General features: G+C 37.3%; 1 protein-coding gene across 1 annotated transcript in view; it reads left to right on the top strand.

The window, feature by feature from the left end:
* COL24A1 (collagen type XXIV alpha 1 chain) overlaps positions 1–14,931 on the top strand; it is a 165,414-nt gene that overhangs the window by 80,966 nt on the left and 69,517 nt on the right. Inside the window, exons 13-19 of the mRNA XM_072419592.1 lie at positions 1,116–1,169; positions 3,626–3,670; positions 9,704–9,757; positions 9,837–9,881; positions 10,123–10,176; positions 11,996–12,049; positions 13,976–14,029. Of these exons, the coding sequence (XP_072275693.1) occupies positions 1,116–1,169; positions 3,626–3,670; positions 9,704–9,757; positions 9,837–9,881; positions 10,123–10,176; positions 11,996–12,049; positions 13,976–14,029 (360 nt within the window). The remainder of the gene's footprint in view (positions 1–1,115; positions 1,170–3,625; positions 3,671–9,703; positions 9,758–9,836; positions 9,882–10,122; positions 10,177–11,995; positions 12,050–13,975; positions 14,030–14,931) is intronic.

Below are 14,931 nucleotides of genomic sequence, written 5' to 3'. Positions count from 1 at the left end.
AAAAAGGAGCTTTGGTTTAACTTTAAATTACAGATGTTATGTCATTGGTGGACTGAAGTGCCTGGATTTGAGCTTTAAATAAAAGTATTTTTTAATCATGTAGCTTTAACAGAAATCAGCCAAGGCAAATCCCGATTTTGCACATTTTTGCAGTGTCCCTGTTTCCAATAATCAGCCCTTCATAGGATAAATTCTCAGAAGGAAGACACATTGAGGACGCTGGGAGAGCGATCTGCAACAGCTGTTCACAGGCTGAGTATCACTGCGTCTTATCAAAGAGAAGGGAGTGATGTCATATCTGTACAACGTAGAGGATGAGAAGGAAATGGATCCTGAGACTTCCTTGCTGTGCATTTGTTTTCCTATTCTACCAGATTAAACTGGAATAAATGCCAAGAGGTTTACCATTGCAAATAATCATTTAAATTTCAGATAACCTTTAACAAGTCACTTTCAAAACTTTTAAATCTGTAGTTTTCACTAAAATAATACTTGGTGGACCTACCATAAAGTTTATTGGTCGGGCATTTCATATTATAGGTTGACCCATCCCTTTATTGTGCTGTTGCGATGTCATGATGTTACACAATTTCCCAGTGGCTATTGCAACACACAATATACACAGACATGGTCTACTGTCATCACCCTCAGGAAATGCCATGGAGCCATCTTTGGAGTGAAATATTGGCATTAATGATGACCAAGAAGCTACGAGGTAGAATACATAGATGTGAGATATTGAACATGAACTCCATAGAAACATGCAGCTCCACTACATATGCCACACTATAAGCAGTGGGCCTAATGTATTAAAACTCTAAAAGACCGGTAAAGATAATCTGTCATGGGTAAAACTTTTATTGTAAAATATGTGGTTACTAAAAATACATTACATTATATTTTCTCTTTAAAGGTGACCATGCTTTTTTTTCCCTAAAATTGTGAAGTTTTTTTAGATCTACATAGTTACTGCACCATTACCTGAACTTTACCATTACTTTTACTGTATTACGTAATGTGTATATGTATAAACATACAAATTATGCATGAATGCATATGTAAATATTGGCAATAATTCTAAACAGTCTTTTCTTTTATGTTTGTTCTTCCTTTAGGGTTTTCTTGGAGATTTGGGTGATAGAGGGCCTCCCGGACCAGATGGGAGCCCTGTAAGTATCTGCTTCATTTACAAAACTTCACCGTGTATTGCAGAAATTCTAAACCTAAAATTGGTAACATCAGATTATGTTTGTATAACAATTCATAAGCCTTGCTTGAGGCAAATCAAGCAAAATGTCCCCAAATCCTTTCTGATGAAGGTAATTCATCCAATGGAATAGTGGTTTACTAATTGCATTTGAGCAATGCCTTTCATTTTTTAAATTAATTGTGTACATTATTAACCTGCATGAAATGACGTGTTTCTTTTTAATTTTTATTACCCTATCAGTTCATAAGTAAAAATCACAGACTGTTAATAATCATGTAAATGGATCATTTATCATATTTTAATATGAAATAAACCTTACCTTTGATCGTTATAATTAGTCATTTGATTTGGAATGCCTTTAGGTTTACACATTAGTAGGCAAGTTGCATTTTGGTAGTGCTGAAGTTTAACATATTAGCCTTTTGTTTTTGAATAAATCCTTCAGCAGCAGGCAAGTAATCCAACAAGTTAGGTATTTGGCAAAAGGGTTTGTTTTCTAAACTTTTGTGTGAGCTCCCATGAGCTCTTCAGACTACATTAGTCAAAAAAATCAGTGTTTACTGGAGCTATGTGCATCACTGCCAGTGCCCTTAGGCAAGGATTTATAATATTTTTTAGAATGCCAAATTTGAAAATTTACTGTTAATGGAAGTAACAAATTTGTTAACTATAGAACAACAAGTGTTTTTAGTCGTTGTTAAGTGATTTGTCTGTGATTTTATTTAACCAAAAGGGAGCTTGGGGCAGCAGGATAAGATGGAACAACACCAATGCATCTGCCCTTGTCCTCTATTAATTTTTTAGTGGATCTATATTGACTTCATAGTGCTCAGGTTGTACTTCATAGGGGTTCTCATTTATCCAGATCATTGTATAGCTAGCAAGCGTTAAGGAAGGTCTAGGTAAGTTCTACAAACTAGTAGTGGTTAGTCACATTTAACTGTACTTGTTCTTGTGATGTTGAAGAATTTGCAGCATTCCAAGCTACTTTATCAGAACTAAGGCTACGTAAACACGTCTAATGATTCTTGTCTGATAATCGGCTCAGGGCCGATACCGGACATGAATCTGGAGTGTGTACAACACCATCCGCCCATCGTTGGAACGAACATCCTAGCAGATTCACGGACGATGGCCAACAAACGATCGTAATGGAAGTGAAGGGGGAGAGCTCGCAGCAGAGTCCGCTCCATCGTTCTCCCCCTCCCCTCTCCATAGAGTGAAACAGGGCTGTATGTACAGCACTCGTTCATACATTGTGCAGTCATTAGTCGTTGGAAAGGATTGTGAAAAATCCAATTTCCAACGACAATGATTGCATGTGTATATGCAGCCTTAAGTGGCTTGGAAAGCTGTAAAACATCTTCAACATTACAAGAACGGGTCCAGGTAAATGTACTAACTACTACTAGTTATATATCATAGGGGCCTTCTGTAGAACTTACCCAAACCCAAGAAAATGGGAATGGAATTGTCTAGCTTGCCTGGTCAATACTCCACATTATATACTCTTTAAAGCAAAATTTTGCCTTTTAGTGGGTCTATATTGATTTCTTATTGCTCGGGTTGTACTTCATAGGGGTTCTTATTTGCTTCAGTCATTATATAGCTAGTCAGAGTTAAGGCAAGTAAAGGTAGGTTCTACAAAAGACCCTAATAATATATAGCTATTAGTAGTTAGTCACATTTACCAGCACCTGTTCTTGTTATATGAAAGACTTCCTAACATTCCAAGCTACTTCATCAGAACAAAAGTTACTTGGAGATGTATAAACCACTTCAACATTACAAGAGCAAGTCTAGTGGAATGTGACTAACTACTACTTGTTATATATCATAGGGGCCTTGTGTAGAATTTACCCAGACCCAAGAAAATGGGAATGGAATTGTCCAACTAGCCTGGTCTATGCTGTGCCTTCTGTCTTCTGGGATTTCACCAGTGCCTTCAAAATCAGAAGATGGACTAGCCAGTCACACAACAGAAATCCACTGTAAATTTTACTTGAACCCCCGGTAGTGGCACTTTTTGTTTTACACATTACATTCAACTTGGTATTCTCCATTCATCCAAAGTTCAAGTCAAATCAAGGGTATCTTGAGTAATCGTGTAATATCTTCAGAAACCAAGCTGCCTCAGGTCAAAATCTAAATACTTGATATCACAAACATCCACCTGATGTCAGAATGTACAACAAGTGCTTAGGCCTTTATGTTTTTCAGGTCCAATTGTTCTGAATAAGGAACATTTTTTTGTGTGCCATGATTGGCTAAGGACACTTGTAGTCAAATTTAACAAAACAAATTTTGTAAAACAGGAGGGGAGGCTGATAGGAATTGGAAGTTAGGATTGCAATGTGGTTAGAGTTATATTTTTTTATAAAGCATGTTTTAAAATTATCCATTTTTATTTTGTAGGGGGCTGTTGGTGGTTCTGGACCTCCTGGGTTTCCGGGTTTGAGAGTAAGTTAAATTCTCCAAAGTTTATCTAATTCTTTTAAAATGTTTTGGTTGGTATGTGAAATCAAGGTGAGTTTATTTAATATTCAGCAATGGGGAACCAGTTTAAGAAGATATCTACAACTATTCCTTCATGTTGAAAGAATACCTACTGTCCTGGGCTAACATACAGCTATTTCTGGATCTAAATGAAGGGGACCTATACAAATATAGTTCACTTTTCTTTTAAAACAAAAATTCAGTCATCCTTCTTCTTCCTCTTACACTTTACCTGAGCTGTCCAAAGACTAGATAAGGCTTATATCCATTCAAATGTAGGTTCGGTATGGCAGGTTTGCATTTATATGGTACAATAGTAGGTCTTATAGTTATCATAGCTGTCTTAATTTGTGTCTTTCATATCTGTGTTGTCTTACCTTAAAGGAAACCTGCCAATATGGATGACAGTTCTTTCTGAATGTTCTAGTTACCTGGCTGTCTTGCCAATGGCTTCAGTGCTTTCTGAGCCACTATATCTGAAGTCCTGATTTCACTTGCTGCATGCCCATTCTGGTCAATGACTCAGAAAGAGATGAAGTCAAAAGAAGCATTTCTGAAGGTCAGATATTATAAGGAGGTCAGATAATAAAAGGAGTCAATATGCAAAGATTTGATATTTGATATTTTGAAATTGCATTACGTTTAGTCAATTCGATATGTAAATATTCCTCTAGCCGAAGGTGCTGACTGCTCCACGAGGATTTGTACAGAACATTATCTTTCTTCCTGTCCACAGCGGGCTCTGCCAGCTGGCCTCCTGCCCTCGAGTTTGCTGGACTTTACACACAATCAGCCTGGAACATTTTACTAGTTTAAGACAAAAGAGTGTTACCGAGCTGCCAACACAGAACTTCCATCCCAGCTGTAGAGCTCCGGCACTTAAGAGCCCTGTGATTTATTACAACTTACAGTTCTCAGCTACTGAAACTCAAGAGGCTTGTCAGAGACTCAACAAATGAATGGCCCTTACATTTCACAAGCTTATTTAAAGATGAATTCCAGACAGATCCAAAAAAATGGAACCAATGCATACTGGTATATATTTATGAAATAAAAATCATTCAAGGGTAAGCATACTTTTACAGAAGGTATGCTTAGCCTGCTTATTTAACCCTCATTTGACCTTAGCTAACCCAACCTCTCCCATCTCTGCTGAATACTATCTTCCGTCTTGCAGCCATGGGCCATTACAATTTTTACATCCTACCAGGCCCAGATTTTCTACTCACTGTCAATGTCTGTGCAGATGGTCCTCATAAATTTCTACAGGGTCATCTCCTGAGAAGAAGGTTGTCAATAAGATGTTCTGCATTCACATATGCTTAGCAAAAGAGAGAGCAGGACAATGGTTTTATCAGTCTGCTGCACCGCTTTTACCACCCCATCATAAGCTAAGGGAAGGGGACTGTGTTGCTTTATTGCATCAAGGAAAAATGGGGTTACCAAGCTGCCTTGGCTATCTGGCAGCATTGTATAAATCTTCATACTAGATTAAATGAAATGCAAGTCCCTGGGTAGGTAAGAGTGCTTCCATATGTCTATTTTGCTGTTTGCTTAAAGTTCAGATACAAAGATTGTACATTATTTGGTCCTTAAGTTGCAAAGTGTAAAACTGTCTGTGTTATGTGGCCAAGATGGTGAATGGTAACATCTACAGCCTACATATGCTGAATTTACTTCCAACTGCACTTAGAATGATTGCTTCAGTATCCAAATAAATGTTGGCTAAGCAGTGGTGGTGACCCAAACAATAGCATCATCCAACCTTAAAGCCTGCAAGTAATGGACCCTCCCCAGGGGTTGGGATGGGGTAAATATGGTGCTCTTCTCTCACAGGGCCTGTTTTATTAAAGCACTTTAAGGTTGGAGAAGATACACTTTCATCAGTGAACCAGGGTGATCTGGCAAACCTGGAATGCCTTTCTCAAAAGTATTTTGATATTTGATAGCAAATGTTTTCAATCCTGGACCCGATCCATTCCAGGTTTGCTGGATTACTCAGATTCACTGATGAAAGTGTATTCTGTTCAGCCTTGGAGAGTTTTTTTAAATCAGGCCCACATTGTTTTAATACATAGAGCATTGCTGACAAAATCAAGTTATCGCAGCTTTCTGCATCATTGAGGACTACTCAGTGCCAGAGAAGATAAGAAGATAAAAAGGCCCCCAAGCTGCAGCTTTTGACTGGCCTAAAGACTTCTAATAAAGATTTGTATAAAATAAATAATAAAGTACAATCAAGGATGCCTCCACGGTAAAGAAGGGTGCAAAGGGGAAGAAGAAGGGGCCAGAAGGCAAAGCCAGTTGTTGAGATTTCATTTTTTTATATTGTATTCATTGAATTTTAATATTTATCAAATTATTCATCTAATTATACATTTTATTATTAGTTTGCAAGGGAACATCTGAAACCTTCTAATACAGTATTTTGGAATGGGAGATTGGCAGACATTGCCATTGCATTGCATTGATTATTCCAATTGCTGTTGAAAACTTGAACATTCAAGTTTTTTTATTTTAAGTACTTTGGCTGTAGCTGCAAATGTTCCCATTATAATACTTGGCAATCTTTTATTACAAAGCTGTAATGTGCGATTATAAACCTGTATTTAGTATTTAATTATTTCTTTCAAACAAATCCCAGTTAAATGCATTACATGTAACTCAATTTCTCAAATTCTGTGCTGCAAAATGTAATACACATTAGAATATCAATGTATATTTGTATAGTTAACAAGTCTTCTTACTGAGCATATCAGTTGCATTCTCCAAATAAACCTTCCATAGCATCTGATAAACATTCAAAACTCATTCTAAATATAAACTCCCAGTATGTACATTGTAACAAAAGAAATGCAAACAGATGTGTGAGCGCTTACAGCAGATCTGTAAATATATATGCCTGTAATTCTTCATGTACACAAACGGCCCATTCATGGATCTGATACACTGAGCCAAGGCAGAAATATTTACAGACAAGTTATATTTTTCAGCAAGGCAGCAGATGCTAGCAATTGCATCTAAACATAAATCAAAAGTTATATTTAATAACTTGGCACTCTTGCCTTTTGTGTTCTGTAAACAGCAAAGACAAACCAACGATTTTTCTTTATTTTCATAAAATTGTAATGAAAAGAATAGTACGGTAGTAGTTGTAATCTGCTTTTTAAAATGGACCATGCATACCCATTGAGGTCTACAGTGATTTTAGCAATTCATTTGTTAAAACAAAGTTTTTTTCATAGGTCAGATTGCACAATTGCTGATGGATGTTAACCCAAAGCACCCAATTAGAAATAAATATTCAGCAGCATAGACTAGGCAGACTAATTTAAACTTTATTGCGTCCTTTTTTATCCAGTTTCTTTTATCCAAGGAGTCAACAGCCTTGCATTATTGCAAAAAAGCTTGTATAGCAAATGCTAAAAGTATTACCAATGTTTGTATATTTTAAAAACAACTGTATGACAGGCCGAAAGTGTTAGATATGACACATTTGAGGGGCACGTACCCCATGCATATCTACTATTATAAACTTTTGTATACCGCACTGTACGGTATGTACTTCTCTAAATATTACCTTCATAGTGCAAGAAACAGGCTCTTTAGCACCACCTGTTGATTGTGATGATGTACACACCCAATTCAAAATAGTTTAATCTTCATTTGTAATATTCTGCTCATTTTTTTATATCACAGATTAGGTTGTTAATATACACAACATACAGACAGTATCCATGCTCGTGTACTGTTGCTTGCTTATTCAAATATGTTACATGGAAGGCAAGATGAGTGCTGTAAAGAAATAACAGCACCTAGAAGTATGTTTGATGGAGAGCACAAGTGAAGTGTTGCGTGTGTGATAATTATTTTTTATTATTCAAACAGCCTAAACTCTTTTAGTAAATCAAGCACCACTGATCCAAGAAACAGAGGAAAAATATACATTGTTGGCAATTCATGGAAAAGAGAATTGTAGGAAGTGAATGTGCACAATATTTTTGAATTCCATGTCCCCCATAGGACTAAATAGTAAATCATTGGTAGACCCTTTGAAAATAGAGAATGATTAAAGCAAGTGTTTTGGCAAACGTAACTTTGACAACAATATACATTTAAAAAATGTAACTTGGTCAATCCTTTATTACCTAGTCACCAGCTGGGTAAGTCATGCACCAGACTTTAACTGCAGTATAGCTTGCAGTGGAGATGACAGGACCTGTGATGCAGTTTTGCAAAGGAGAATAACTAGACTGGATGAATGCAATTTATAAAGTTGATCTCTGCAATACCAGATTGTATCTGTTCCTTCTTATCCAGAGTCACCCCAGTCATAATGTGGTAATGTGTATTGTAACACTTACCTTTTCTTCACTAAAGTGCAGACATCTCTCTTCTGGGCATGCAGGCAGTTCTGACTCTGGGAGTGCCTATGGTACCAAACTTTATCAGTTTTGTCCAACCCACCGGTCAATCAAAAAAATAGCCTCTTAATCATCCCTGGCTATTTAGCTAGCTCAAATACAGCACTCAGGGTTCATGCAATGTGTCTCCATTGTGCTGAGCCCCTAGCTAGTTCCCGTAAACCGGTTGCTTTATTCAGTGTTTCCTCTGTCCAGCTCCTGTTTTAACCCCTTGTTGCCCAGTCTGTTCCTTCCAGCCCACTCCCTTGTGCTGTTCTGGTGTTCCTCTGTCTGTGGATATTCCTGGTGTCACCTGTGCCTACTGTGGGTTCCAGTGTCTCTGTGTTCCCTGTGTCTGCAGTGGCCCCTGTGTCACTTATGTCTATCTCCTGGATCCCTGGAATTTGATCCTTGGCTTGTGACCTGACCTCCTTTGCTTGCTGCCTGCTCTGACCCCGACCTTCCTTGACAAATCTTTTACTTCATGATGTGGTACCATGTATCTTCCTGCCCACCCTGGTGTGCCCAAGGACCACAACCTGGCAGTAGCCAGCAGTGCAACATCCTCAACACTAGAAGCTCTGGAGAAGACCTGGTTGCTGATTAAACTCTGCGCCTTGGCCCTTCTTAGGGCTCACTCCACTTTTGTGTAAGCTGTAGCGCCCCCCTAAAGGCCCTGTCTCCCCTAGTGTGACAGTTAATGGAAAATTCCACATATATTCCACCCCTTGTCTTATCCCAGAGCTGACCTCAGTTTTTAAATCTCTTTATGCATTCTTTTTTTGGCAGGTGTGTTTGGCCTAGTCATGTGACATATAGGATCAACTTCCTCCTCTTTTGTCCCTTGGCACTGCATGGGCCCTGAATGCTGCCGAGTACAGTGCCAGGTTAATCGACAGTTCTGAACAGCACCATAGGCACATAATTGTTTAAAAGACATTGGGCATAGACAGTTGTAGGATGCAATGCCAGAGACAAAGTGAGTCTTGCAGTGCCATTATTATCCATCTGTGTGTTTATAGGACCTATTGAAGGAAGGGGGTTATCCAACCCGATTTATTAACCTTACTGATTCTCTGCTTTACATCAAAGCTTCATGTTTAAATAGATACTTGCCAATATTTGTAATAGGTCCCCATCCTTCCCGATCTGGCTAGTATGAAAGGGTCAAATTGCCCTAAAAGGGGTTTTCACTAAATTTGCATTGCAATTTATAGTGTGAATTTGGAGATCTCATTACTAAATTATGTAGGAGATACATCAACCATCATGCATCCAATGGACCTGATTTATTAAAGCTCTGCAAGGCTGGAGAGGATACACTTTCATCAGTGAAGCTGGGTGATCCAGCAAACATGGAATGGATTTCTTCAAAGTCATTTGCTATTTGCTAGCAAATGTTTTTAATCCTGGACCAGATCCATTCCAGGTTTGCTGCATCACCCAGTTTCACTGATGAAGCCTTGGAGAGCTTTAATAAATCAGGCCCAATACAACATGATATATGTTTGGTAGATGGATCTTTTAAGCCTACTGAAGTTTAAATGATGTATTCATGTGACCGCAAATCATTGTTTTGTCCCTTGTTATGCAGGGAGATGTTGGACCAACAGGCCCACCTGGACCACTGGGGATTCCTGGCCCTCAGGTATTATAAAGCAAAATCTTTACACAATAGTCACATGTAGGATTATGCCAACAAAATAAAGAATTATTTTCCCTTTTAGGGCATTCCAGGAATTATGGGACAGCTTGGACTGAAAGGTGATAAGGTGATCTAAATATTTCTATTATCAAAGTGACATATTATTACACATTAAACCCACACTTGTAAAGTTAATCACATTTGTTGAAAGCATAATTAACAACAAAGCCTTTTTGGAAAAGAGAGACTTGGCAAAAGTTTGGAATTTTAATTCTATGTAATTCTTGGGAATTTATACAAATATTGCTGCCAAAGAACCTGCAGAAGTGTTGTTGTTATGCTGTGACTTATAATGATATATTATTTAGGGTGAAGTTGGATTCTCAGGCGAACCAGGCGAGCCTGGCTATCAAGGAGATAAGGTAGGTCGTACTTGACATATTAACACTGATAATATGTTTGTGATGAAAGTTCTGTCAAACTAAAAGGCTTTTACAATGATAACAAGTCATAATATTCCAAAGGTCATCCAAAGCACCTTCCGTTAAAGCTTTTCGTGCACATTGACATCAAAACGTGTTTGTAAGGATGCAGTATGACACCTGGTACATCAACACACATCTGTGTGCACAATGCCCATCAGAGTTGAATGGGAAGCCGATTGAACTTGCTGATAAATGTGATGTTCTTAGTTTCAAGCCATTTCAATAATGCAGTTTAATGCTTTCATGTATTTTGTTCAAAACACAACAGATCTTATTTGCATTATGATGGCCAAATGGTTGGCCTACCCAAGGTTAGAGTCTTGGGTTGAATTCCCACCAGGACATACATTTTATTGTGACTGTATGCTGTTGAATGCTATGAATTTCTTTACTCTGATAGAGTATCATAATTCTGCTTAGACATTAAATAATTATATTTGAGTATGATGATTGGCCTGAAGGGTCACATTAAAATTGTTGGTTCTCTTAGAAAATAGGTAACTGGTTACTATTTGTGTCTGCAAAGTAAACTCATTACTCACAAACAATTTAATATGTCCAATCAAAAAACTGTCAAGCAATGGAAAATGTTGTCACATTAACAGTACACACGGGGCAATCTTCCAATGGGAACATTTTTTCTTGTGACAACTAATAAGAATTTTCCAATCAAATGAGAGAGATTTACTTTAACTTCCCATTGTGTGTTTGGTGCAGAAAGTGAACTTCCCTTACAGCACACAGACAGAAACAAACAGAAATTTTAGTGTGAACCAGTGTTCCTTGACCTTTTCAACATGGGGGAACCCCTTGAAATAACTTTCAAGTTTTCAGGGAACTATACCCACAACTCACATGGGTCAATGGGATAAATGCCTATTGCATTGCTGATCATTGGGAAGGCTGCCACCTTTACAAATAGCCAAAATAATCATTAGTATCTGTTGAACTGACATGACAGTCACAAACTGTTCATTGCCCTAGGAACCCCTAGCAACCTCTGGAGGATTCTTAGGCACAGAACCCTGGTTGAGAAACACTGGTTGGAACCATCACCTTTTCGATCCATTACGAATTTAAAAAAAAGTTGATTTTGCATACAAGTTAATTAAAAACATATATTTAAAGCAAAACTATAGCAAAAATCAGCCCCTACCTCTTTCCCATACCCTAAGTTTGAAGTTACCAAAAGAAGCCATTAAAATATCCATGTTGCATAAAATTTGTTGCCCGGCTTTCACTTCTTCAGATATTATCATGTGATATATTATTATGTTGGTGCGCGGCCATTTGGTCATGTGACTGTAACCTGAAGCACCTTTTTCTGCAAGACAGGTAAATATTAGAATGTTACCTCTTTGCAATTACTAGAGCAGGAAGCCAAAATGGCAAAAAAAGTTTTTATTTCACTTTAGGTCAGCTTTAATGACAAACTGTCATTACCAATTTGAAATGTTTCACATACTTCTAATTATAATTAAATATTATTAATACTTATATTTTCTGAAACCTACTTAAGTTATATAAAATTGTCAATGTGTTGCTTCCTGCCATACACACCTACATGGAAAGTTGGTGAACTGAAACTGAACAACCGGAGTGCATGGACCATAGGACAGTTGATAGATGATTGTTAGAGCATATTGTACATTAATATAAATCTCTATGACAGTGTGGTATGATTAGAAACAAATATTATACAATATTTATTATGATTTATTATAAAATAAAAATGTGTCTTGTATTTTCCCTATAGGGAGCGATAGGTTTACCAGGGCCACCAGGACCGAAAGGAAAACAAGGACCCCCGGTATGTCAGCCTGTTTTGGTTTACAAGTAAGATCAACAATAAGAATGTTATATAGAATGTTGTTATGTGGAGTTGAAGGGTTACTTGGTGTTAGTTCATAGACATAGAGAGAAAACTGTGCGTGAAGGACATTTATTTCTAGAGACAGCTCATCTATAAGAAACGTTTGCTCCTAGGCAGAGGAACACCTTCAAGCCTTAAAATGAGCATGTGGTAAAATAATAGATAATATAAGTATTTACACATTCCTAACAAGCAGTAGGTAGGCATTAAAGTATAACTCTTCATTTTCATAAAATGTGGTTTTCAAGTTTGCTCCATTACATGATCCCAATCAACTCACCCTTCACGGATATATTTACCGAGATACAATGGCCAGCATTTTACTGTACAAATCTACGCTGCAGTAGACATGCTTGTGCATTATAGCCCCATAGATATATTTCCTCTTGGCGCAAAGCCCCTAAAAGTCTTCAGAGGCTGAAATATGTCTGTTGAGGTGCTGGATGTGAGCAAACAGGGAAGCCACTAGCTATCAGATTTTGGTAGGTAAAGTTTTATGGAGGTGGAGGGTGGGCTAGTTAGGAACAAAGGGGGGAGCAACTCTTGATAACTGCACTTTATGTAAAAATGCGGCTATCCTGTAAATAGATCATCAATGGCCCCTGTAGTTGCAGGCACTGTGAGTTCATTCTTAATAGCAGGCATTTTAATAATAGTAAATGTATAGAAAAAAAAACATAGTATTCAGAAAGCATTCGAGAAATGAAAAGGATTTTGCATTTTCAGTGGGAAGGGATGTTGGTAGGTTTTAAATATGTAGGACTCCTATTCTGGACAATGGGATTGTAAATTCATACCCACTGAGTCAGCTGTCCTGGAGCACAGATGTGGCTTATATGATACAGAATTCCCGAAAACAGTATCGTTTTGAAACTGATTAGTGGAACTGTTTAATGATCCATTGTTTAGAGGCTCTCATTTTTTAATTTTGGCTTTTTTGGTAGTTTTTTGGAAGAGCAGGGTAAACCATCTAACAGTCTGTTATTGAGGATTTACAGGAATGCTTCTGTTTCCAGGTCAGACATCTGCTGTGAAATTTAAAAAGAGGTTCCACTTTCAACTGTTTATTTTAAATTGATTTTATGTTCTGCAGTATTACAACATGAGATTAGGGTGGGGGTCTTTTTAATGATAGGCATACACTATTAGATGGATATTTCCCAAAAATCCATTGGTGATTATCATTCATATTACCACTTAATATTTAACAGATTTTAGCATTTGATTTCTGATGCTGAATGTGATACAAAGCTATGTGGCAATTGATTGCCCACCACTTCCAACCAAAATCAATAATGAATGGCCTAAGTTTTTAATAGAATTTGATTGAAATCAAATAATCTATTTAAATATTACATTTCTAAAACAAGGCATTTTCTCTGGGAAGATTCCTTTGAGGGAATGTTTGAGGGAAATATAGTGTAACATTGGGCCTGGTTTATTAAAGCTCTCCAAGGCTAGAGAGAATACACATTCATCAGTGAAGCTGGGTTATCCAGGAAATCTGGAATGGATTTCTTCAAAGTTATTATCTATTTGTTAGACCAGATCCATTCCAGGATTGCTGGATCACCCAGGTTCACCAATGAAAGTGTATCTTCTCCAGCCTTGGAGAGCTTTAATAAATCAGGCCTATAGAGTGCATAGTGTAAACTTGGCTCTCTACATGACAAGGAATTATTTAGGGCCCTCAAGAGATATGAGTCAACAGGTGACTCAGGCCGACAGGTAATTATACCGATCCTTTATTCATGACTTTATTTGAACTGACTCTTTGGTTTAGTTTAGTTTGTTAGTATTTGTAAAACATTACACTAACATACCTATGACATGACCATTGTTAACATAATATTTTTTTTTTAGGGAAAAATTGGTGATCGGGGACCACAGGGGTTGCCAGGCCCCCCGGGACCTGAGGTAATAGGATTCTCCAAATATATATATATATATATATATATATATATATATATATATATATATATTTATTTATTGTTGTGTTTGAAATAAGCAATGGTCCTATATGGTGTATGATTATGTTGTGGGTATCAATTATTATACTATCTCTTTTTATGGAAATTATGTGACTTACCCATTGTCTGATACAAATAACAGCAGAGTATAGAAGTATACGTATATATGTATAAATAGAAGTGACCCCCATCTATGGTCTTACTGATACAGCTGCCAACCCCATAGAGTATCAAAGCAAAAAGAAACAGGAGAAAGACAAGGTTTTTTGGCATTTTGCTTAAGTGTATTTTTTAAATAACACAGTGTAATTAGCACAATAATATTAATGATTGGTATAATACACAAACGAGTGATACAAAGCAAAAATCAAATTTTTTGAACTAAAGACATTTCTAGATGCAAATAGGGATATGCTTTGCTTACTAAAAATAAAGTCATCTGACTGTCTCTTGCCAATGCGTTTCGCCAGAGGGCTTCATCAGGGGATGCATAGAGAGAGTCAGAACAAAAGATTCTTGAGATCACAAAAAAAAAGGAAAAAGAATAGCGTTCTCTACTGATGAAAGAGGATTTATGCGATACTAATGCAACAATCAAAGAATAGTAACGTAGTGCTAAAGTATCAAGGTGGCTTCAGATAAAAAGATTATTCAGGACTGGAATACCAAGTAAGCTGCATGAATATGGAATATAACGAAGGAAAGCCTGCAGACCAAGTGGTCATCAGAGAGAATAACTGATGACTATCAACAATGATTCTCTCTGATGACCACTCGGTCGGCACGCACTTGCTAATGGCCAGCAATGTAGGAGTAATTCTTCCCACTGACCCCCACACTAATATACTG

Source organism: Pyxicephalus adspersus, chromosome 8, assembly GCF_032062135.1.
Source record: "Pyxicephalus adspersus chromosome 8, UCB_Pads_2.0, whole genome shotgun sequence".
Lineage (NCBI taxonomy): Eukaryota > Metazoa > Chordata > Amphibia > Anura > Pyxicephalidae > Pyxicephalus > Pyxicephalus adspersus.
The sequence above is the reverse complement of the archived record's forward strand: the minus strand, read 5'-3'. Positions and strand labels throughout refer to the sequence as shown.